Source organism: Sparus aurata, chromosome 23 (genome assembly GCF_900880675.1).
Source record: "Sparus aurata chromosome 23, fSpaAur1.1, whole genome shotgun sequence".
Lineage (NCBI taxonomy): Eukaryota > Metazoa > Chordata > Actinopteri > Spariformes > Sparidae > Sparus > Sparus aurata.
In genome coordinates this window covers 12,676,250-12,700,717 of record NC_044209.1, presented here as the reverse complement: position 1 = coordinate 12,700,717, position 24,468 = coordinate 12,676,250, and the positions used below count along the sequence as shown (strand labels likewise).

Below are 24,468 nucleotides of genomic sequence, written 5' to 3'. Positions count from 1 at the left end.
ATGTTGAATCATTCTTTAATAAGGGCAATGTGCTTCTAATGTGATTGTCAGTACACCTCGAACTAGCTGACGTTATTGCTAATGTTAGCAAACTCAAATATTTTACAACTTAGGTGCATCTACATTGAGATTTTACTGTTAAACAATATCTATGCATTTTACAAGTAACTGACGCCAGCTAGCTGTTACTTTAGATATTGAACAGTAGTTTATGGTTTATTCTGATGTGACCGTGGTCAGTACTTTTTCAGTAACAGTTAGCAAGTCAGTGCACAAGGTAAGCTAACAATTCCTCTTGCTTAACACCATTTATTACCGTGTAGCGTGCCGTTAATAGTCTTTAGCCAGGCATTTAGCAAAGTTTACCTAGCATAGTGTCATTTGAGAACGCATATTTTGATAGTTTGTAATGGATACCAAACTCACAACCATCTTTAGGATTGTCACTCAGTAGAATTCAGCAGAATGTAGGCTACAGTCTCTCACATACATTAGGTGAGGTGTCGGATGTGCAGTGGGACAGAAAATGGCTCTTGATAATGTGAAGTCTGAAGAACTCACACTTTTAGTGTTATTGCCACAGCTAGTTTAGTTAACTTACAGCTGAATGTGACAGAAGCTACATGACAAAATGAACTGGGGACTTGCATTTATGTCAGGATGCAAAGGCATGGACGATATCTGCCAGTGAAATAGAAAAACGTTTTGTAGTAGACAAAATACTCTCGTAACCATATTTAAGTTTTATTCAATTAAATGCTAAAATAATGTTTAAGATTCAGAAATGTAGTCTTGTGTAAGGTGTATCATTTTGCTCTTATTCCTGTAGGTAAGATATAGATATAAAATGTAATTATGAATGATATAAAGCAAACAGTATTGTTGGATTGTGTGCAATATTGCAACTCATTCTATTATGCTTTTATATTAGATTAGAATAGATTTATCAAATAGTTGATAAATAAGTAATAAAGGAGGAGAGCTCCTTGGCTGCATGCTTTCAGTTTTAAATAAAATTAAATAAATTAAATATTTTTTTTCAGTATAAGATTCTTTGATTTAATATTTTGTCTATTTCTTTACAGATCCTTTTTCTTCGTATTTTTAGAAAGAAATTATGCTTAGGGCACCAAAATGGCTAGCAGCGGTACTGACCTCAAAACTCTCTCTTTAGTTGCTGTTGTATAGTTATTGTAATAAGAATTAATAACTCTGAGTATTATCTTATCATTTCTCTGATTCTCTGTACTCATATCTGTCATTTTGCAGCTGGAACAACCACATTTACTCTGATTTGTATCACAGCAATTTATTTAAAAACAAACAAAGTGATAGATTGTATTAATATATTCATGAGGTCAGTCCTGCTGGTTGCCATCAAACTGTTTAACTCAGTACAGATTTATCACATCATGCACTTCGGTCGACTTCAAGGTTGTAGCAGTCTCAATGGAGCTATCAAAGAACTATAAGTAATTTCTTGTGTAAATGCATAACAATGATAAGGATCATAATTACTGTTATTAACATGAATATTAACACAAATCATGGATAATAGAATTGAAAACCCTTTTTTTCTTTATATTCAGAAAAAGATACATTTCTTGTCTGTTTGATTGAATATCAATCTGAGAAAGTTACATTTCTCTCTAAATGTAACTTTAAAGCAAGTCATACATCAATGACATAAATCTAATGACACAAACAGAAGCTATTTTAGATTGAGATCAGTGAAGATGTTCACTTGTGTGTGCGTGCGTGCGAGTGTGTGTGTGTGTGTGTGTGTTCTGTTCTCACATACTGTTGATTTTCTTAAAAAAAAGTGTCAAACCAATTTCTGGATGAAAACATAAAAATAATGTTTCTTGGAAGATGAAGAACCTTGAATAGTGTTGTTATGAGCTGAAATAATGCTGTCAATAATTTATATAAATATTGAGAGTCAGACAGAAAACTTTTTGAAAATCACTGCAATGTTCAATATTATGTTATTAGGTCTTGTAATGATTAACGTCATGTTAATTTCACTTTTCAGTACAACTTATGTCTGTTCCTCTCTTCACAGTTACAGTGAACTGTTGTTGAAATCATTAGTGGTCTGAGGGCTCCTCCTCTGGTGGCTTCATGTTACAAGTGTTCAGGCACTGAGGGGTTTTTGTTCAGGTCTACTGATGGTTTGTGTTCTTGTGGCTCTCTGGCACAGTAATACTCAGCAGTGTCTTCAGACTGCACATTCTGTCCATTTAGAGTCACTGTGTGGCTGGTAGAGTCTAAAACCGATACTGAACTTGTTCTTTAGTGAATCTTTGTAATATTAGCCTCCAGTTCCTTTCACTCGAATCCACTCCAGTCCTTTCCCTGCAGGCTGTCTGATCCAGTGTGTGGGATAGCTGCTAAGAGAATAAGAGACCTGACAGGTGATGGTCAGACGTTGACCTGGCTGCACAGTCACAGAGGCTGGCTGTGTCAACTGTTCACACTTCACACCTGTTAAAAAAACAAAATGTTTTGTAACAAATGATCAAGTTGAACTGCAAAAGAAGAACTGTTGACTTTGACAAATCCAGTGAGACTCACATCCAGCTGCCAACAGCAGCAGCAGAGCTACAGAAAACATGGTTGATGTTGAAAGTGACGTGCTGTGAACTCCACTGACAGCCTGATGGGAAGTTTTTATAGCTGAGTAACAAGGAAGCTCACTGAGTTTGCATAAAATCAAACATATGAAGCATCAATGTTGGTCTGACTGGAGCCAATAGAAGAGTCTGTTGACTGTTATTATATCTGCAGAGTGAAAACATGCCTGGAAATCACCTCTGCTTTACACATGATATTTTCATTTCATTACACACTCAACTGGAACATTTTGAAAATGTCCCTGTTTTTACAGAAATGAAACAACTGTAAATGATTATCACAACTATTCTTACTGTGAATATTACATGAACCATAGATAATGAAAAAAATATTCTTTAAAATCAGCATTACAATATTAATGATGATGTGTCATGGAAACAAAAGGAGAAACCACCAAGAATGTTGCTTTCTATAAGCCATGTTTACAGTGTGTTCAGCATGTTTTCAAATCATTAAAACACTTTAAATATGATGTGAGCTGTTTTCCTGAGACAATGTATTTACTGTCAGCACCTCCTACATCACATTTAAGATTAACTTCAAATGTAAGAACAGCTTGTTGTTATTGCAGCGTTTGATCACTTAGTGTTTTTCCTGTATTTGCAGCAAAGTGACAGCAGACAGCATCATGTAAACAGTATGAAAACTTCTGTCTGATGCTGCTGGTTGGCATGAAAGGTTTTTAATCTTTTCAGTGTCAGCAGATGTTTGAAGACATACAGAGAAACTTGGAGCCTCAAGAGGAAAACAGCTGCTCAGGAACTGAAACCTGTGAGACAAAATGCAAAAACTACATCTGAGTGTTGAGAGTCAGTCAGTTAATATTAATGACAACACAGAGTCTCCTTTAAGTAACAGAGGAGAGACAAACTTGTCACTGACTGCCCTCTAGTGATTTTATGAAAGAAACTGTAACATTATTTTTCACATTTATGTAGCCTAGTGAAATTAGAATAACAGAGGACACAAACTACTTTATGGGATCTTTATTTCTCTGATACTCTTTAAAAGCGAGAGATTAATATCTTATCCTTCAAAACTCAAATGATTTCACTTATCTTGGTTCATAATATCCCTGACTGAAATGCATTAACCTTTTGAAAAAAGTGACCAAAATCCTCAACTTACTAAAGCTGTATCCAACTCAGTGATTGAGCTTAGTTCATCAATGACATACATCTGAATATATCTGAATGAAAGTGGCTGCATTTATATAATGACTCATTTAGATTCCATAAAATTCAGAAACATTATTGCCTCTTAATGTTTAGAAATGTTTACATTTGTAGTAGTTTTATTTTAGTGACCACATTGTTGTGCCATTTATCAACAAACACTCTTTATTGTCTTTTCTTTCATTTAATGTTTGCTATCAATATTTCTCTGGAATAAATGTAAAATTATAACATAATTGTGTATGATATAAAATACTTCATGCTTTGTCTCCTTCAGCCCAGTAAAGATGAGTTCTGTAGGTTTTTGTACAGCTGCTTAACCAACTCTTGTCACTGTGGCTGTCGAGCACAATAATAAACAGCAGAATCTTCAGTCTTCAGACTGTTCATCTGCAGATACACCTGCTGTCTGTTGTTGTCTCTGGAGATGGTAAACCGGCCTTTGGCCGACTCAGAGTAGTCAGTGCCGCCACTACCAGTATAGATCCGAGCAAGCCATTCCAGTCCTTTTCCAGGAGCCTGTCTGATCCAGTGCATGTATTGGCTGCTGAATGTGAATCCAGAGGCTGTACAGGTCAATCTGTGAGATTCTCCAGGCCTTTTAACCACTGGTTCAGATTCTGTCAGAGTCTGACCATCAACACCTGTCAAGGCAAAACAGTTACACATATAATGAGTTACGTTCCCAATGACAATGAAAATAGGTGAAATGAAAATCAGTGTAGATGTTCACCTGCCCAGCAGACAGTTAACAGCAGCAGTCCTGTCCTATAGTCCATCATGTTAAACTGTGTGTCCACTGTTCTCTGTCATCCTCTCTGCAGTCAGATAAGTAGAGGAGGAAGACATCTGAGTTTTGCATTGACTCCTCCTCACAGGGAGGAAACAGCTGGATCACAATATCTCATCCTCCACAACATATTTCCAAAAAAACCTCAAAATGTTATTTTTAGTTCAGAAATCAAAAAATTTTGACATGGTATCCCAGATAGTAAAATTTGATTGAATCAACATTGAGATATTGTCAGGCTGAAGATTACAATCAACATTGATGTCAGATATTGAAATATACATTGAAAGTGCTCGCTATGATCAACATTGAAATAACATTGAATGTCCAATCAATTCTGACAATAAATCAACCTTTATTCAACTATGATATGATCAACACTGAACGAATGTAGACTTAAATAAACATTGATTCATCTATATATATGCATTGCATCATACATTGAAACAAGGTTATTTTTGAAGGGCCATTTCAACACTTTTCAACCTTTCTTTGTGTCCAGGAAATACTCGGGACCAAGATTCTTCAGTTACAGATGACTTTATTCTTCTCCTTCGTCATAAACCACCATAAGTCAACGTCGAACTGTTAAATACATAGCATATAATTTTAAGACAAAATTTGTATGTGACGGAAATACAGAATATAAACACAAATGCATGATACAACATGACAGAAATAAATGTACCTCGCTGGCTGCACACACAGAGAAGGAATGAGTCCACTTCAGAAATGTTTTGAGCAGTAAATATCTCTGCAAACTTAAGGTTCAGACTTATTTTCGGAGGCTTGCACACTTCTCCTGCTTCATAACTTTCTTGTTCACTCTTTTCTTCCTGAGTGACGTGTCGCAATCAAATTTGTCCCATTTGCAACTCAGGTTGAAAATAAGTTCCTACTCATTCTTAGACAAATAAAAATAATTATCCATGAAAATAAAAAGTACAAAAATTAAATATATAACAAATCATTAAATAATTACATACATAATATTTGTGGCAGTTAAACTTTGTATGTTTTTAATATGCCTCATTAAAACCTCCATTAGATTATTTCAATTCTTTTTAAGAAACCAAGGTTGAGAACAGCTGCTTCACTGCATGCTCTATGAACAAAAAACCCCCTAACAAAACAGACCATTATTCAATAAGTTATTTATTAAATATTCAAAAGCAATTACTCTTCTGTACTTTTTTTTTAGCACACACCTTTTCATCTTTCATCAGGTTTCCTGCCTGGCTTAGGTGGAGAATTATCTATTTGCCCTGAAACTCCAGGGGACACAAGCATGGCAATTGTCTTTCAGAAATAAGACCACAGTTCAACATGAACAAACATCTTAATGAATTATCTGGCTACCTTTGCCCTGAAAATCCAGGGGACCCAAACATTACAAATAGGACCCCAGTTCAATATGAACTGAACATAAGAGCATAGTAGCTTTAAAGCAGGCATATCCAAACTATTCAACAAAGGGCCGGTGTGGCTGCGGGTTTTCTCTTCAACCAAGCAACAGCACACCAGACCTGAATCATTTAATCAACTGATCTCAGTATTCAGAAACTTGATTGTTCAAACTGTGTGCTCTTGACTGGTTGGAACAAAAACCTGCAGCCACACCGTTCACACTGGTTCGGTTCTCCAATAATATGGCCCTGATACTACCTCCAGAGGCGGATCAGGGCTGGAGCGAAATTTCAGCCCTCGCCACCTCCGATAGATTCACACTGAGACGGAGGCGGAAAAGTGTACTAAAGCCGCACCCACAAGCCAGTGTGAATGGGGCTATTGAAATGATGTTGATTAATTGTAGGCATTTCAACATTGAAAAATCATCATCTATACTACATTGATTCAACAACAGTTTTTCAAATGTGAAATGTTAACTGTGATTAAACATTGCATCAACATAGATTTTTCAACCTCAACCAAAAATAACCAGTCTGACCAAAATCCAACATTGAATTAATGTCTTTTGCTATCTGGGATGGCACTAAAGCAAAGATTACTTTCTAGCCATAAACACCAAAAAGTGAAGGTTCCTTGTAGATGCTTCAGAGACATTTTTTCTCATTCAAAACAATAAAAAATAGAAATGCTACTGTTGATTATTATTTAGTAAAGGAACTATTAACCCTAACAAGGTACTGTTCTCTCTTTAGATCCAGTACTTGCACAAAGTATATCTTACTGTTAATGTATTACTCTAAATAAACTAACAAAAAAATGAAGTAAACTTAGACATAACACGTAAGTTAGATAACTCAATGAATGTTTTGTAATGCTAATCGGAGCAATTCAAAATACTATATTTGATTAATGTTCACAATTTTTAACATGTGTGTGGTTGAGTCACATGGTCTCTGGGTATTTGTGCAGGTGTGTTGGTGGTTTGTATCACTGTGGGCCGACGTACACAGTAATAAACAGCTGTGTCCTCAGGCTGCAAATTCTGTCCTGTTAGAGTCACTGTTCTAGCAGAAGTGTCTCTGCTGTAGCTGAACTTGTTCTTCAGAGCATTATTTTGAGTAAGGCTACCTCCACCCCACTGATGAGAAATCCAGTCCATTGGTTTTCCTTCACGCTGTCTGATCCAACCTGTTGCATGGCTGTTGTCAGTCAAAGAATAACCAGAGACCTGACAGGTGATGGGCAAAGACTGTCCAGGCTGCACAACCTTTGAGTCTGGCTGGATGAGATCAATACTGTTCACACCTGTGGAAACACAAATCAACATCATCTCCATCATCCATCTGACTATTCAGTGTTTCTAATGTGTTTATTAGTGTGAATCCACTGAAAGCTCCTCACAGGATCCAGCAGCCAGCAGCAGCAGCAGAGCTACAGAGAACATGGTTGGTATTGAAGGTGATCTGATGGGAGCTTCTCTTCTTCTGTTGCAGCTGACAGCATGATATCAAGTCTTTATAGCAGACTGTGAGGAAGTTCACTTTGCATAAATAAGGACAGGCTATAAAAGGAGATGTGACTATCCCTGTGACTATATTGTCAAGACTCTGATTTGTGTCACCATCTACATTATTCAGGGAATGAAGATTACATGTTATATACATATGAGAACAACACTGATCTTTTGACTCTCAGCAAGAAAGCACATTTTTGAAAAATGTTACTAAGCAGATTTTGTGATTGTGTTCATGTGGGTGTTTTTGATTTTTGTCTGAGCCTACAAGTCAAACAGTTCTGGGATAGAGATTATTTTATTTAGTGATTCAAGATGAGTGCTGCTCCATAATTCTTCTTTGACACCAAAAACAAATGTTTACCTGAGGGATTTTTATTCACACATGCCCTCATTTATTTTTTCAATGCACTATTTCTCTGAGGAGGCGGCTGCAGCTCAGCAGGTAGAGCCGGTCAGCTAGTGATCGGAAGGTCGCTGGTTCATATCCCGGCTCCCCCAGGCTGAGTAGAGCTGCATGTCAACCCCAACTTGCTCCTGAGGGTCCTGCATTGAGCTGGTTAGTTGTCCAGGGTGTACCCTGCCTTTGCCCAGAGACAGCTGGCATTGGCTCCAGCAACAAACCCTGTGACCCCTTAAAAAAGGGATAAACTGTTGGACCTCAGTCATTTGTTAATATAATTATGTAAATCTGTGACTCTTTCATTTAATTGTGTTAAGATATTTTGTTTTTCTCTATAAACTGAGATTGTGGGAGTATGTAGAAGCATGTTTCTTGGAAGACCTTGGACAACCAAACAAGATTCTTTTCATGACTTTTTGTGTGACAAAATTGCAATTCGATTTTAAATTTTATATTTCAGTTTAGATAAAATAAAAATTCAATACTGAGACACAACTCTGAACTTTCATGACTAACAATTACTCACAAAAATGTCATACTGAGACAAGTGAATGTTTCCAGTGGTGGTAAATAGAGGAAGTAGTTTTGGTATGACTTTCCTATTATTCTCTCTCACTGTGGCTGTCTGGCACAGTAATACACAGCAGTGTCTTCAGACTGCACATTCTGTCCATTCAGAGTCACTGTGTTGCTGGAAGAGTCTGAGCTGATACTGAACTTATTCTTTAGTGAATCTTTGTAGTATGTTGTGTATCCAGTAGCTGCCATCCCAATCCACTCCAGTCCTTTCCCTGCAGGCTGTCTGATCCAAGCTGTGAAGTAGCTGCTAACAGAATAAGAGACCTGACAGGTGATGGTCAGACGTTGACCTGGCTGCACAGTCACAGAGGCTGGCTGTGTCAACTGTTCACACTTCACACCTGTTAAAAAAGGAAAATGTTTTGTAACAAATGATCAAGTTAAACTGCAAAAGAAGAACTGTTGACTTTGACAAATCCAGAGAGACTCACATCCAGCTGCCAACAGCAGCAGCAGAGCTACAGAAAACATGGTTGATGTTGAAAGTGACGTGCTGTGAACTCCACTGACAGCCTGATGGGAAGTTTTTATAGCTGAGTAACAAGGAAGCTCACTGAGTTTGCATAGAATCAAACATATGAAGCATCAATGTTGGTCTGACTGGAGCCAATAGAAGAGTCTGTTGACTGTTATTATATCTGCAGAGTGAAAACATGCCTGAAAATCACCTCTGCTTTACACATGATATTTTCATTTCATTACACACTCAACTGGAACATTTTGAAAATGTCCCTGTTTTTACAGAAATGAAACAACTGTAAACGATTATCACAACTATTCTTACTGTGAATATTACATGAACCATAGATAATGGAAAACATATTCTTTAAAATCAGCATCACAATATAAATGATGATGTGTCATGGAAACAAAAGGAGAAACCACCAAGAATGTTGCTTTCTATAAGCCATGTTTACAGTGTGTTCAGCATGTTTTCAAATCATTAAAACACTTTAAATATGATGTGAGCTGTTTTCCTGAGAGAATGTATTTACTGTCAGCACCTCCTACATCACATTTAACATTAACTGTAAATGTAACAACAGCTTGTTGTTATTGCAGCATTTGATCACTTAGTGTTCTTCCTGTATTTGCAGCAAAGTGACAGCAGACAGCATCATGTAAACAGTATGAAAACTTCTGTCTGATGCTGCTGGTTGGAATGAAAGGTTTTTAATCATTTCAGTGTCAGCAGATGTTTGAAGACATACAGAGAAACTTGGACCCTCGAGAGGAAAACAGCTGCTCAGGAACTGAAACCTGTGAGACAAAATGCAAAAACTACATCTGAGTGTTGAGAGTCAGTCAGTTAATATTAATGAGAACACAGAGTCTCCTTAAAGTAACAGAGGAGAGACAAACTTGTCACTGACTGCCCTCTAGTGATTTTATAAAAGAAACTAACATTATTTTTCACATTTATGTAGCCTAGGGAAATTAGAATAACAGAGGACACAAACTATTTATGGGATCTTTATTTCTCTGAATAATCTTTAAAAGGGAGAGATTAATATCTTTTCCCTCAAGACTCAAATGATTTCATTTATCTTGGTTCATAATATCCCTGACTGAAATGCATTAACCTTTCGAATAAAGTGACCAAATTCCTCAGCTGACTAAAGCTGTATCTAATGCAGTAATTCAGCTTAGTGTATTAATGAGAATACATCTGAATAAAGAATACATGAACCCTAAATTACTTGACTGAAAGTGGCAACATTTATATTAATGACTTAAATTTAGCGACATTATTGCCTCTTAATTTGTAGTTAAGTTTTATTTCAGTGACCCTATTGTTGTGTTGTTTTGGCCTTTTGTTAACAAATAATCTTCATTTTCTTTTGTTCCATTTAATGTTTATTATCAATTTTTCTCAGGAGACGATTTAAAATTATGATATATTTATGTATGATATAAAATACTTCATACTTGGCTCCTTCAGTCCAGTGAAGATGAGTTCTGTAGGTTTTTGTACAGCTGCTCAACAAGTCCAGTCACTGTGTCTCTCGAGCACAATAATAAACAGCAGAATCTTCAGTCTTCAGACTGTTCATCTGCAGATACACCTGCTGTCTACTGTCGTCTCTCGAGATGGTAAACCGGCCTTTGAATGACTCAGAGTAGTAGATGTTGCTACTGTCATAAATAGAAGCAACCCACTCCAGTCCTTTTCCAGGAGCCTGTCTGATCCAGGCCAGATAGTAGCCACTAATTGACAGTCCAGAGGCTGTACAGGTCAATCTGTGAGATTCTCCAGGACTTTTAACCACTGGTTCAGATTCTGTCAGAGTCTGACCATCAACACCTGTTGAGACAAAAAAAAATGCATGTCATTGGCTTGGCAACACAAATAGAATTCATCTAAAATTTAGACCTTTGTATACATTCACCTGCCCAGCAGACAGTTAACAGCAGCAGTCCTGTCCTATAGTCCATCATGTTAAACTGTGTGTCCACTGTTCTCTGTCATCCTCTCTGCAGTCAGATAAGTAGAGGAGGAAGACATCTGAGTTTTGCATTGACTCCTCCTCACAGTGTGGAACTGGATTTGACTTGGATCTCAGTTACTGTTTGGTGAAACTGGATAATGAATATTTACTGAACATGATTTATTTCTTCAACAGAAACTCCTCCATGTTTAGTAGTTTTTGTGCAACTATTTAACAAACTCGTCATTGGTTTCCCTTCATTATAAAGCACTTTGCATCATGTCAAGAATTTGTCAATCTGATCAATTTTACAATACCACTGAATTGAGTATTTCTAATTATATTTCAATCTGAACAACAAGAAATGATGACAAATGTTCCTTGTTTTGTAAAATTATTTTGTGATTTTTTTCACTTACATGTTGTGAGTCAGACAGAAAATACACCTTTTGGAAAATGTGTCCATTGATTTTTTCATTACTGAATATTTTCATGCCCCAGCTCATGTTTATTTTACTTTGTTTAATGTGTCTCTTCCTCTCTTTACTGTAACAGTGAACAGGTGTTGAAATCATTAGTGGTCTGAGGGCTCCTCCTCTGGTGGCTTCATGTTACAAGTGTTCAGGCACTGAGGGGTTTTTGTTCAGGTCTACTGATGGTTTGTGTTATTGTGGCTCTCTGGCACAGTAATATACAGCAGTGTCTTCAGACTGCACATTCTGTCCATTTAGAGTTACTGTGTTGCTGGAAGAGTCTGAGCTGATACTGAACTTGTTCTTCAGTGAATCTTTGTAGTATGTGGTGGAACCAACAAGTGCAATCCCAATCCACTCCAGTCCTTTCCCTGCAGGCTGTCTGATCCAAGCTGTGTAGTAGCTGCTAAATCTAATCTAATCTAATATTAGATTACTGAATATTAGTTACTGTGTAATTACTAAGATTACACAGTAACTAATATTCACTAATATTAGTTACTGTGTTGCTGGAAGAGTCTGAGCTGATACTGAACTTGTTCTTTAGTGAATCTTTGTAGGATGTGGTGGATCCAACTCTCATTCCAATCCACTCCAGTCCTTTCCCTGCAGGCTGTCTGATCCAAGCTGTCCAGTAGTCGCTAACAGAATAAGAGACCTGACAGGTGATGGTCAGACGTTGACCTGGCTGCACAGTCACAGAGGCTGGCTGTGTCAACTGTTCACACTTCACACCTGTTAAAAAAAAACACAAAATGTTTTGTCACAAATGATCAAGTTAAACTGCAAAAGAAGAACTGTTGACTTTGACAAATCCAGAGAGACTCACATCCAGCTGCCAACAGCAGCAGCAGAGCTACAGAAAACATGGTTGATGTTGAAAGTGACGTGCTGTGAACTCCACTGACAGCCTGATGGGAAGTTTTTATAGCTGAGTAACAAGGAAGCTCACTGAGTTTGCATAGAATCAAACATATGAAGCATCAATGTTGGTCTGACTGGAGCCAATAGAAGAGTCTGTTGACTGTTATTATATCTGCAGAGTGAAAACATGCCTGGAAATCACCTCTGCTTTACACATGATGTTTTCATTTCATTACACACTCAACTGGAACATTTTGAAAATGTCCCTGTTTTTACAGAAATGAAACAACTGTAAATGATTATCACAACTATTCTTACTGTGAATATTACATGAACCATAGATAATGAAAAACATGTTCTTTAAAATCAGCATGACAATATTAATGATGATGTGTCATGGAAACAAAAGGAGAAACCACCAAGAATGTTGCTTTCTATAAGCCATGTTTACAGTGTGTTCAGCATGTTTTCAAATCACTAAAACACTTTAAATATGATGTGAGCTGTTTTCCTGAGAGAATGTATTTACTGTCAGAACCTCCTACATCACATTTAAGATGAACTTCAAATATAAGAACAGCTTGTTGTTATTGCAGCATTTGATCACTTAGTGTTCTTCCTGTATTTGCAGCAAAGTGACAGCAGACAGCATCATGTAAACAGTATGAAAACTTCTGTCTGATGCTGCTGGTTGGCATGAAAGATTGTTTTCATTTCAGTGTCAGCAGATGTTTGAAGACATACAGAGAAACTTGGAGCCTCGAGAGGAAAACAGCTGCTCAGGAACTGAAACCTGTGAGACAAAATGCAAAAACTACATCTGAGTGTTGAGAGTCAGTCAGTTAATATTAATGAGAACACAGAGTCTCCTTTAAGTAACAGAGGAGAGACAAACTTGTCACTTACTGCCCTCTAATGATTTTATGAAAGAAACTGTAATGTATGTGTATTAATGACATACATCTGCATAAAGAATACATGATCCCTTAATTACTTGACTGAAAGTGGCTACATTTATATTAATGACATACATTTAGCAACATTATTGCCTCTTAATTTGTAGTTAAGTTTTATTTCAGTGACCACATTGTTGTGCTGTCTTTGGCCCTATCATGAACAACTGACTGTTATTATGTTTAGTTTCATTTGATGTTTTCTGTCAATAGTTCTCATGGACTGATTTCAAATTATAATATCATGTATGATAGAAAATACTTCATGCTTTGGCTCCTTTGGCCCCGCAGAGATGAGTTGTGTAGGTGTTTGTACAGCTGCTGTAGTGGAAATTCTCCTTTGTGAGGTAGAGAGTGCTAAATCTCCGAAGAATTTCAGACTTCAGCGTATGAATCAGATGTCATTTAATAACACGCAGCGTGGAGTAGAAGGCGTAAACGCGTTCTCTGACAAACTCTAAATTGTTATCCCTTAAGCACAGAATGTTTAGAACGGTGTAGAGTTATGTTGGAAGAAAAGAAAAAGAAAGTAGGGAAGAAAGGTATTGACTGGCAAGCTTTCCAAAAGTGGGAAAGAGAAGCAGAAATAAAAGAAGCTAAATCATCAGCAGGATTAATGATAAAACAGAAAGCAGAAGATAAAGAAGAGGAAGAAGTAGAAGAAGAAGGTTCGTGTAAGAGTGAAAGGAATAAGAAACGTATGGAAAGAGAAAGAAATCTGCCTCCTCCATATGCACTCTCCACCATTTCAGCCCGGCCATTAACCCTTTAGGCGCCAGAGTCGCAAATTTGCGACACACCGTGGTACTGAACAAAACAGCTGTTTTCTCCCAATAGAGTGTTACATGTCGTTCATACACCCCACCACTAGTTGGCAGACATCCTATACTTAGACCTTAGCTCATAAAAACGTCTTGCTTCAATGCAAAATGTTCGAGGAAGTCCCATGCAAACTGCGGGGTGAGAGAGCGGAGACAGTGCGCCAGGAAGCCATTTTGCTGAAGGGGTATTGCTGGATTCAGACGTTATTGAGACGAAATAAACGACGATGGCATGCAAAAAGTTGACAATTAGGGAAGTGATCGAGCTCCTATTCGGTGATTCTGATTCTTAAGTGGAAAATCTAGCTTTGGGAGATGACGGTCGGTTGATTAGTGAGCTTGCTAGTCGCGGTGCGTCTTTGCATAGCAATGGCAGTGACGCGCAGAGCGAGGAAAACGCACAAGCACTAACACACGATCCTTTGCCCAATAGGTGGGAATGGAAATGATACACAAACTCGTAGTATCAGTAGGGAAGCGAATGGATGTGGTAGAAGTAGCGGTGGTGGTGAGAATAGCGCTGGGTGTCAGCGTTAGTGTTCACTCTTTCCACCGCGACGGTCACGTAGCCTCCATCCGCGGCAGCGGTGCAGCTATGCGCCGCAGCAGTGTTCACGAAGCACAAAGCACACACGAGTCCAACTCTTCTCACAACACTAGAGGAGATAGCAGGGGGAGACGTGGGCAAAGTGTTCGTAGAAAGGCTGATGGGTGTCGTAGGGGCAACAGGGGAAGGCAGAACAGGGCTGGAAATGATGATGATGATGATGGTAATGGTGGCTGGGCTTACTTGAGAGATGAAGTATATGGATAAAGCCCTTTGATGAGCAAATTGGATATCGTGGTGACAGAAAGCTAAGCAATGATTCAAGGTCTATAGTTTTTTTGTCCCTCTTTCTGACTGATGATTTCTGGAATCTCATAACAATGGAGACAATGCTCATCAGTATTTAGGCTGACATGAACTAATTCCAAGTTCAGGTTTCATGAATGGTATGATGTAAATGTAAATATATACATTTATATATATTAGGGCTGTCAAAGTTAACGCGTTAATAACGCGTTAACGCAACATCCTCTTAACGCCGTTAATTTTTTTAACGCCCGATAACGCTCAGTATAAAAAAACAAAAAACAAAACGCGCATTGAAAGATTTACGGCCGTCAGTGGCACCTGTAGTCTTGATCCAGAGGGTGGCAGAAAGGGAATCAGAAGAAGATGCAGCAGGGTTGGCGGTTCGGGAAAAACACGGTGGACTGAAAAGTGAGGAAATTGAGAAAGGACTTACCGTAAAATACCAAATAATAGCCGGGGGGTTTAGTTGTTTCAATCACTTAACAGACCAAAAGGCAATTTGGGACAGGCGTTTAATTCCTTCCTCACAATAATCCTGGATGAAAACATTACAAACTTCTCCAGCTTCTCTGTGAATTCTCTGGCATCCTCCTGTAAGTGAAGTTGTTGCAGCGGAGGACGCGATTCAGCCAACCAGCACTCGCTGCAAACTCCTCATCTCTGCTGTCACTTGTTTCTCCATCGTCCTGATCATTCTGCGGGACACTCTCTTGTGGCGTGCCCGTTTGCTGATAACTCATCCCCGCATTTTTATCTCAGGCTCCTCGCTAGCCTTCTTCCTCCCTCCAGCAGGCAGCCTGGCCCTGTTGATGTCCTCCTTGGACAGACGCTCAAGCTCCGTTTCTCTCACTCTCTTCTGGTCGACAGAGAAACATCTAGCAGCTGCTTCTCCCGAGTTTTCCTCTGCATATTTTAACAGAAAGTTTGAATTTCAAGTGGTACTTTTTATTGTTTTAATGCACCGGAGCCATGGTGATCATCAGTGTGATACTGACTGACAGAAAGCAGCACACTGCGTGAAAAAGGCAAAGAAGAAAAACGTGCAGTGTCAGTGGACACCTCTTCTTCCTTAATTTAAAAAAAAATAAAAAATTAGACCCGACATTTATTTGGAACCGGTGGTTATTTACCAAAATATACATCTGCACCGGCGTTTAAAGGGACCCTGTGGATAATTGAAACCCGTATATTATTTGGTCATTTACGGTATGAACGGCAAACTACTTTCGAAACACTGCCAGATGGTTCGGTCGATAGGACAAAAGTTATCTGCATGTACTATCGACATGAAATGACTTACCATCGAAGTACATTGAGTCTCAAATATCACTTGCAAGCCAAACACAGGGCAGATGCAGAGAGCCCCCCCCCCCCCCAAAAAAAAATGTTCATAATGCAAGCATATTTGCCCTTTCTTATGTTGTTAAAAGTATTAAGAACATTAAAAAATACATCAAGGTACATTTAGAACAGAAAAAAATGTGCCAAAAATGTGCGATTAATTTGCGATTAATCGCGAGTTAACTATGGACAAAATGCGATTAATCGCGATTAAAAAAATTAATCGTTTGACAGCCCTAATATATATATATATATATATATATATATAGTTCTTATTGTCTCTATGCCTTGCAATGAGAGGCTCCACACTCTACAAATATTACAAACTTTTATCTGGATAGATGGGCACAGATAAGGCCTCTGCAGCTAAAAGAAGCCTACTGTTATTATTATCATATAATAATAATAATAATAATAACAATAATAATAATAATAAAGAAGAAGAGAAGAGAAAACAAGAAAAAGGGAAGAAAAAAAAGTGTCCTCCAATGGGGGGGATGGTGGGTAAAAAAAACGCATACTGTTTACATGAGTTTTGTGGTGTACTAATAGTTCTAGTTTACGACTGTTGGCTTACAATTTACTTTTTCCCTGTTCATTTGATGTGTGGACAACATAACAAATGGATGGAGGCGCCTAAAGGGTTAACACCTCCTCCAAAAGAGGGAGGCACTGCAGCCCCTGCAGCCAAGTCTACTCAGAGTGAGACAATAACAGTGGGAGGAGAAGATAACATATACCCTGACCTTTCAGCCCTCGCTCTGTCCCCTATCACAGAACCAGCTAACTCTGCCTGTCCAAAAAAGACTGAGGGTGTGCTGGCCTGAAATCCCATCCTCGTCGCCAAAATGTAGTGGAAATTCTCCTTTGTGAGGTAGAGAGTGCTAAATCTCCGAAGAATTTCAGACTTCAGCGTATGAATCAGATGTCATTTAACAACACGCAGCGTGGAGTAGAAGGCGTAAACGCGTTCTCTGACAAACTCTAAATTGTTATCCCTTAAGTACAGAACAGAGAGGAGGTTACCTTAATTTACAACAGTCATAAAACATCTTCTTTACAGATAAATGACTCTTTGATATTTTGGTGTGTCCTGTCTTCCCAGGACAGTGACCCTTTGATGTAACAGATGGGACAGCAAAAGTTATCTTATCTAAACTTGTGTATCTTTCCATGTGAGGATGTGCCCCCACCTGTGGCTCTTGTGACACCTCAGGCAGTGTGACAGCCTCTCTTGCCCCTCTTGTCTTTACAGTACATTGATAAACAAAAGGAAGCCTATGTAAATTTCTCACACTGCTCAACCAACTCCAGTCACTGTGTCTCTCGAGCACAATAATAAACAGCAGAATCATCAGTCTTCAGACTGTTCATCTGCAGATACACCTGCTGTCTGCTGTTGTCTCTGGAGATGGTAAACTGGCCTTTGACTGACTCAGAGTAGTACTGGATGCTACCACTAGGTTGACTGATAAAAGCGATCCATTCCAGTCCTTTTCCAGTAGCCTGTCTGATCCAGATCATCTCGTAGCTGCTGAATGTGAATCCAGAGGCTGTACAGGTCAATCTGTGAGATTCTCCAGGCCTTTTAACCACTGGTTCAGATTCTGTCAGAGTCTGACCATGAACACCTGTTAAACCAAAAGAGATACACAATGAGTTCAGTCCCTACAGAAATGAAAATATGCTAAATAAAAATCAGTGTAGATGTTCACCTGCCCAGCAGACAGTTAACAGCAGCAGTCCTGTCCTATAGTCCATCATGTTAAACTGTGTGTCCACTGTTCTCTGTCATCCTCTCTGCAGTCAGATAAGTAGAGGAGGAAGACATCTGAGTTTTGCATTGACTCCTCCTCACAGGGAGGAAAAAAGCTGGGCTGGAGATATTTAATGAAACTGGGGGATTAATGTTTTAACATTTGTCTGTCATATTGAATTTCTGTAAAATGTCCCTAAGTATTAAAAAAAGCACTAGGTTCTGTCACATAAGAAAGCATATTAGACAGTAGATGAGAGCAAATAATAATAATATAATAATATAATAATAATATATGTATATATATTTTTTGAGTTGACTGTTACTGGTACAGACAGACTATTCCAGCTTCCATAAGTAGAGAGACTGAGAAAAGCTTTGCTCCTCAGCTCACGGCAGTGACTTCTGTATGTCCTCGGCCTGATTACATTGTCCTCTGTAAATCCTTTTTACATGAACACATTTATATTAAATTGTCTTTTTATTTAATATTTTGTTCATTTTTTATTTCTCTACAGCAGTTTTAGTTATTATTTGACTGGGAGTCCAAAATGTTTCCTCCAAAACTTTCTTACATTTTCTTTTGTGTATGCGGTTGAGTCACATGGTCTCTGGGTATTTGTGCAGGTCTGTTGGTGGTTTGTATCACTGTGGGCCGACGTACACAGTAATAAACAGCTGTGTCCTCAGGCTGCAGATTCTGTCCTGTTAGAGTCACTGTTCTAGCAGAAGTGTCTCTGCTGTAGCTGAACTTGTTCTTCAGAGCATTATTTTGAGCAAGGCTACCTCCACCCCACTGATGAGAAATCCAGTCCATTGGTTTTCCTTCACGCTGTCTGATCCAACCTGTTGCATGGCTGTTGTCAGTCAAAGAATAACCAGAGACCTGACAGGTGATGGTCAAAGACTGTCCAGGCTGCACAATCTTTGAGTCTGGCTGGATGAGATCAATACTGTTCACACCTGTGGAAACACAAATCAACATTATCTCCATCATCCATCTGACTATTCAGTGTTTCTAATGTGTTTATTAGTGTGAATCCACTGAAAGCTCCTCACAGGATCCAGCAGCCAGCAGCAGCAGCAGAGCTACAGAGAACATGGTTGATGTTGAAGCTGAACTGATGTGAGCTCTTCTGTCCTCTCACTGACACAAACTTCACGTCCTTATAAGGTGAAACACACAAGGAGGCTAATTTACATACTGATGACAGTAAATCAGCTGACTAAAGTATATTTAAATGAATCAAAATGAAAACTAAATATTCAGGCATTTCTCTCCACAAGAGTGGATGGAACTTAAATCAATGCCAAACACATGCTGGATTGTTATGAACACACCACATTTCGTTTGTAGACTCCATGAAGTTAGCTGAAAGCTCCTGATTAACTGATTAAAGCAGCTTTTTAAAATGTTATCTAATTGAGAAGAATTACTTTCAGCATCTTCAAGATGTCAACTGATTTTTTTGACTTTATTATGTATGAAAATGTATAAAAGTGTCATTTGTTTTTGACTGTGTACAATAATGAATCACACCTTATGAAGTCCAATTATTTCAGTTGCTATCAAATCGAATTAAGATCCTTTTACTAAAATCTGCAGACTGTTTCTCTCTTTAATGTAACAGTGAACTGTTGTTGAAATCATTAGTGGTCTGAGGGCTCCTCTGGTGGCTTCATGTTACAAGTGTTCAGGCACTGAGGGGTTTTTGTTCAGGTCTACTGATGGTTTGTGTTATTGTGGCTCTCTGGCACAGTAATACACAGCAGTGTCTTCAGACTGCACATTCTGTCCATCTAGAGTCACTGTGTTGCTGGAAGAGTCTGAGCTGATACTGAATTTGCTCTTCAGGGAATCTTTGTAGTATGTGTTGTATCCAACACGTGCAATCCCAATCCACTCCAGTCCTTTCCCTGCAGGCTGTCTGATCCAAGCTGTAGCATAGCTGCTGACAGAATAAGAGACCTGACAGGTGATGGTCAGACGCTGACCTGGCTGCACAGTCACAGAGGCTGGCTGTGTCAACTGTTCACACTTTACACCTGTTAAAGAAACAAAATGTTTTGTAACAAATGATCAAGTTAAACTGCAAAAGAAGAACTGTTGACTTTGACAAATCCAGAGAGACTCACATCCAGCTGCCAACAGCAGCAGCAGAGCAACAGAAAACATGGTTGATGTTGAACGTGACGTGTTGTGAACTCCACTGACAGCCTGATCGGAAGTTTTTATAGCTGAGTAACAAGGAAGCTCACTGAGTTTGCATAGAATCAAACATATGAAGCATCAATGTTGGTCTGACTGGAGCCAATAGAAGAGTCTGTTGACTGTTATTATATCTGCAGAGTGAAAACATGCCTGGAAATCACCTCTGCTTTACACATGATATTTTCATTTCATTACACACTCAACTGGAACATTTTGAAAATGTTCCTGTTTTTACAGAAATGAAACAACTGTAAATGATCATCACAACTATTCTTACTGTGAATATTACATGAACCATAGATAATGAAAAACACGTTATTTAAAATCAGCAATACAATATTAATGATGATGTGTCATGGAAACAAAAGGAGAAACCACCAAGAATGTTGCTTTCTATAAGCCATGTTTACAGTGTGTTCAGCATGTTTTCAAATCATTAAAGCACTTTAAATATGATGTGAGCTGTTTTCCTGAGAGAATGTATTTACTGTCAGCACCTCCTACATCACATTTAAGATAAGCTTTAAATGTAAGAACAGCTTGTTGTTATTGCAGCATTTGATCACTTAGTGTTCTTCCTGTATTTGCAGCAAAGTGACAGCAGACAGCATCATGTAAACAGAATGAAAACTTCTGTCTGATGCTGCTGGTTGGCATGAAAGGTTTTTAATAATTTCAGTGTCAGCAGATGTTTGAAGACATACAGAGAAACTTGGAGCCTCGAGAGGAAATCAGCTGCTCAGGAACTGAAACCTGTGAGCTGCTCCTCAATAGCAAAAACAAATTTCTGAGAGTCACTCACACTTGCTCGAAAATAATTGGCCTTCCAACTCCAAGTTTGCCAGCCCTCATTACCACTGCCACCATCTGCAAATTGCTGCACATAGCCCATGACCCCCACCACCCATTACATCCATACTTTACCCTCCTCCCCTCTGGTCGAATGTTCAGACAACTGTCCTGCAGAACAACCCACTTCTGCAAAAGCTTCATCCCCTCTGCCATTACAGCTCTAAACAGCAGGCGGTAGATGTCATGGTCTTTTTTTTTTTTGTTTATCTGTATATGTATGTATGCAGGGTTGGGAGGGTTACTTTAAAAATGTTGTCCGATACAGTTACTAATTACCTGTTAAAAAATGTAGTCAGTAATGTAATCCAAGTACCACAATATTAAAGTAATGTAACTTGATTACTTTAAGTTACTTTTGGATTACCTCAATGCACATGCAATTAAAGACTTCCTCTAAGGAACACATAAAGCAAATTAAATATTTAATTAATTGTAGGGTATGTTAGATTTATTCAGTTTTATTCATTGACTACTAACTATTCAGCTGACATATTACAATAATAATAATAATAATAATGGTAACAGTTATTATTAGTGTTATTGTAACTACTAGGCCTATTTCTAGTAATAGCAGTTGTAAAACACCCCCACATATAGGATGTGTGTCACTTATTTGTCCCCCAGAATTACCCATACAATTTCCTAATATAATCATGCTATTTTAATACCTTGTTGTGATCTAAAGTGTTAGTGACCCATTTCAGTCACTGCAGGTGTTTCAGGCAATTTTGTAACGTACAAGCCTCACAAGGTGGCAGTAGCTACATTTCAAGTGTCTATGGGGCCCTCGCAAGTCAACAAGATTTCCACGATGAAGTCCGTGCAAATGTTTCACAATAAAAGCCTACTAAGCTATTTATGCTGGAGGACTTTCAATTTGAGACGGACACAGGAAGTGTTGAGTTTGTATTAACAATGTAATGTCTTAATTTTAACAGGGCAAACGGGAGCGAACCGAAACGAGACTTCAAAACTACCAAAAAACCTAAACACGTATCATCCCGGTCACCAGCAGCACCACCCACAGACCCAGTAGTAGTACCTAGTAACAGCAGCAGTAGCAGTAGTAGAAACAATGATAGTCCGAGTCTGGTTAACAGGCTAACTAATGTTAACTTTAGCTAACAGAATTTCTGTGTAGCTAGCTAACGTTCGCAGTTTCGCTTACCATTAAATGTTTCTTTAAATTAGATGTGGAGTCCTTGGACGATGACAGTGTGTGCACAGCTGGGAGGCACAGCTTGCACTGTGCAGTGATGTTGTTCCCTCTTACTTCTTTAGAAACAAAGTAATGGCGAAATTTCCACGCAGTGAAAGCATTTTTTTCTCTAGCGCTCGAGTCCATAATGAGCCGCCTGGCTTCACTTGAGAGCAGAGCGTCGTTGTGACTGACTTGTCTGAACTGTAGTAATGTGTGCGCGCGTGCATACGGCATTGCCGCATTGGCAAGTGTTAGATTCATTCATTAACATTTATTCATCATTTGTTATCATATATTTTAATTGTAATCCAACTAATAATCCCATTTTTTTTCCAAATGTATCTGTAATCTGATTACGTCTTTTTTTTCTGTAACTGTAACGGAATACAGTTACTGTTTTTTTGTATCCTAATTACGTAACGCCGTTACATGTAGTCCGTTACTCCCCAAGCCTGTATGTATGTATTTTTATGGTGTTGCACGTGTGCTGGTGTCCTTGGAACAGAACTGCGAAAATGAATTTCCCCTCGGGGACAATAAATCATGAATCTGAATCTAAATCTGAGACAAAATGCAAAAACTACATCTGAGTGTTGAGAGTCAGTCAGTTAATATTAACGAGAACACAGAGTCTCATTTAAGTAACAGAGGAGAGACAAACTTGTCACTGACTGCCCTCTAGTGATTTTATGAAAGAAACTGTAACATTATTTTTCATCTTTATGATGATCCATTTAGATTGCACAAAGTTTAGAGAAATTATTGTCTCTAAATTTTGTAGTAGTGTTATTTCAGTGACTACATTGTTGTGCTGTTCTGCAGGCTTTTCATCAACAAATATTCTTGTTGTGTTTTATTTCATTTAACATTCACTATAAATGTTTCTCAGGAACAGATTTAAAATTATAATATAATTGTGTATGATATAAACACTTCATGCTTTGGCTCTTTCAGCCCAGTAAAGATGAGTTCTGTAGGTTTTTGTACAGCTGCTCAACAACTCCAGTCACTGTGAGTCTTGAGCACAATAACAAACAGCAGAATCTTCAGTCTTCAGACTGTTCATCTGCAGATACACCTGCTGTCTGATGTTGTCTCTGGAGATGGTAAAACGGCCTTTGACTGACTCAGAGTAGTACTTGCTGCTACCACTGCTACTGATAACAGAAACCCACTCCAGTCCTTTTCCAAGAGCCTGACTGATCCAGTGCATATCATAGCTGCTGAATGTGAATCCAGAGGCTGTACCGGTCAATCTGTGAGATTCTCCAGGCCTTTTAACCACTGGCTCAGATTCTGTCACAGTCAGCACCTTTTGAGACAATGATGAATATACAGTAGTAAGGTGCTTTGAGCTGGAACCATTTTTAAGACCATTACAACTGTAGATCAGTGTAGATGTTCACCTGCCCAGCAGACAGTTAACAGCAGCAGTCCTGTCCTATAGTCCATCATGTTAAACTGTGTGTCCACTGTTCTCTGTCATCCTCTCTGCAGTCAGATAAGTAGAGGAGGAAGACATCTGAGTTTTGCATTGACTCCTCCTCACAGAAAGGAAACAGCTGAATTTGACTTAGTTCTGATATGTATTTAGACTGAGAATTTAAGAGATTTTTTCCAAATATATAAAAGAAATGACTTCCAAAATGTCTCGCTTTCAAAAGGAACATGTTTTATGGACACTGCACTTTTACTTCAAAGCTGATGGGTCAGCTCAGTGAGGTTGGTTACTGCTAAGAGAGAAAACTCAAAGGAACAGTGTTATTCCTTCAGGAGCACAGGAAATGAAGGTGTATCTTATTGCAGAATCGCTGATTCATTTAGCTTTCATCAGATCCATAAGAAGCCGCTCCTTCAGTCTTCCAGCTGTTTGTCATGGAATCTGTTTGAAATATTAAACTACATCTGAATGAACTTCAGCTTCAGTCATTGCTTGGCCATTTTCACCTCATGTAGATGCTTTTGATAGTCATCCACACGCTTCTCGTAGTCCTCTGGCTGAATTTTTAATCACTCCTCTTGACAGAATCAGTGAAGTTCAACTACATTTGTTGGCTTCCTGGCACAGATTTGTTTCTTCAGCACAGTCCACATGTTCTCAGTGGGGTTCAAGTCAGGATTTTGGGAAGGTCTTTCTAAAACCTCGGGTGTAGCCTGATTTAGCCGTTCCTTTTCCACTTTTGATGTGTGTTTGGGATTACTG

The 24,468-nt window shown here is 38.5% G+C and overlaps 1 long non-coding RNA gene and 5 gene segments (V, D, J or C); all 6 read right to left on the bottom strand.

The window, feature by feature from the left end:
* Nucleotides 1–4,580: 4,580 nt before the first annotated feature.
* LOC115574800 (uncharacterized) lies at nt 4,581–5,441 on the bottom strand. Its single transcript, XR_003982573.1, has 3 exons — nt 5,291–5,441; nt 5,089–5,187; nt 4,581–4,630 (listed from the first exon to the last, which is right to left on the bottom strand). It is a non-coding gene; the product is annotated as an uncharacterized LOC115574800 (long non-coding RNA).
* A 3,099-nt stretch (nt 5,442–8,540) lies between these two features.
* LOC115575032 (Ig heavy chain V region 5A-like) lies at nt 8,541–8,978 on the bottom strand. The segment is given in 2 exon segments: nt 8,541–8,848; nt 8,939–8,978. Coding segments are annotated over 2 exon segments (348 nt in total).
* A 948-nt stretch (nt 8,979–9,926) lies between these two features.
* Nucleotides 9,927–12,278, bottom strand: LOC115575166 (Ig heavy chain V region 5A-like). The segment is given in 4 exon segments: nt 9,927–9,935; nt 11,620–11,734; nt 11,973–12,144; nt 12,239–12,278. Coding segments are annotated over 4 exon segments (336 nt in total).
* A 4,958-nt stretch (nt 12,279–17,236) lies between these two features.
* On the bottom strand, nt 17,237–18,008 carry LOC115575165 (Ig heavy chain V region 914-like). The segment is given in 3 exon segments: nt 17,237–17,242; nt 17,577–17,875; nt 17,960–18,008. Coding segments are annotated over 3 exon segments (354 nt in total).
* Nucleotides 18,009–18,571: 563 nt separating this feature from the next.
* On the bottom strand, nt 18,572–19,126 carry LOC115575164 (Ig heavy chain V region MC101-like). The segment is given in 2 exon segments: nt 18,572–18,963; nt 19,060–19,126. Coding segments are annotated over 2 exon segments (435 nt in total).
* A 612-nt stretch (nt 19,127–19,738) lies between these two features.
* Nucleotides 19,739–20,176, bottom strand: LOC115576078 (Ig heavy chain V region 5A-like). The segment is given in 2 exon segments: nt 19,739–20,046; nt 20,137–20,176. Coding segments are annotated over 2 exon segments (348 nt in total).
* Nucleotides 20,177–24,468: the final 4,292 nt, after the last annotated feature.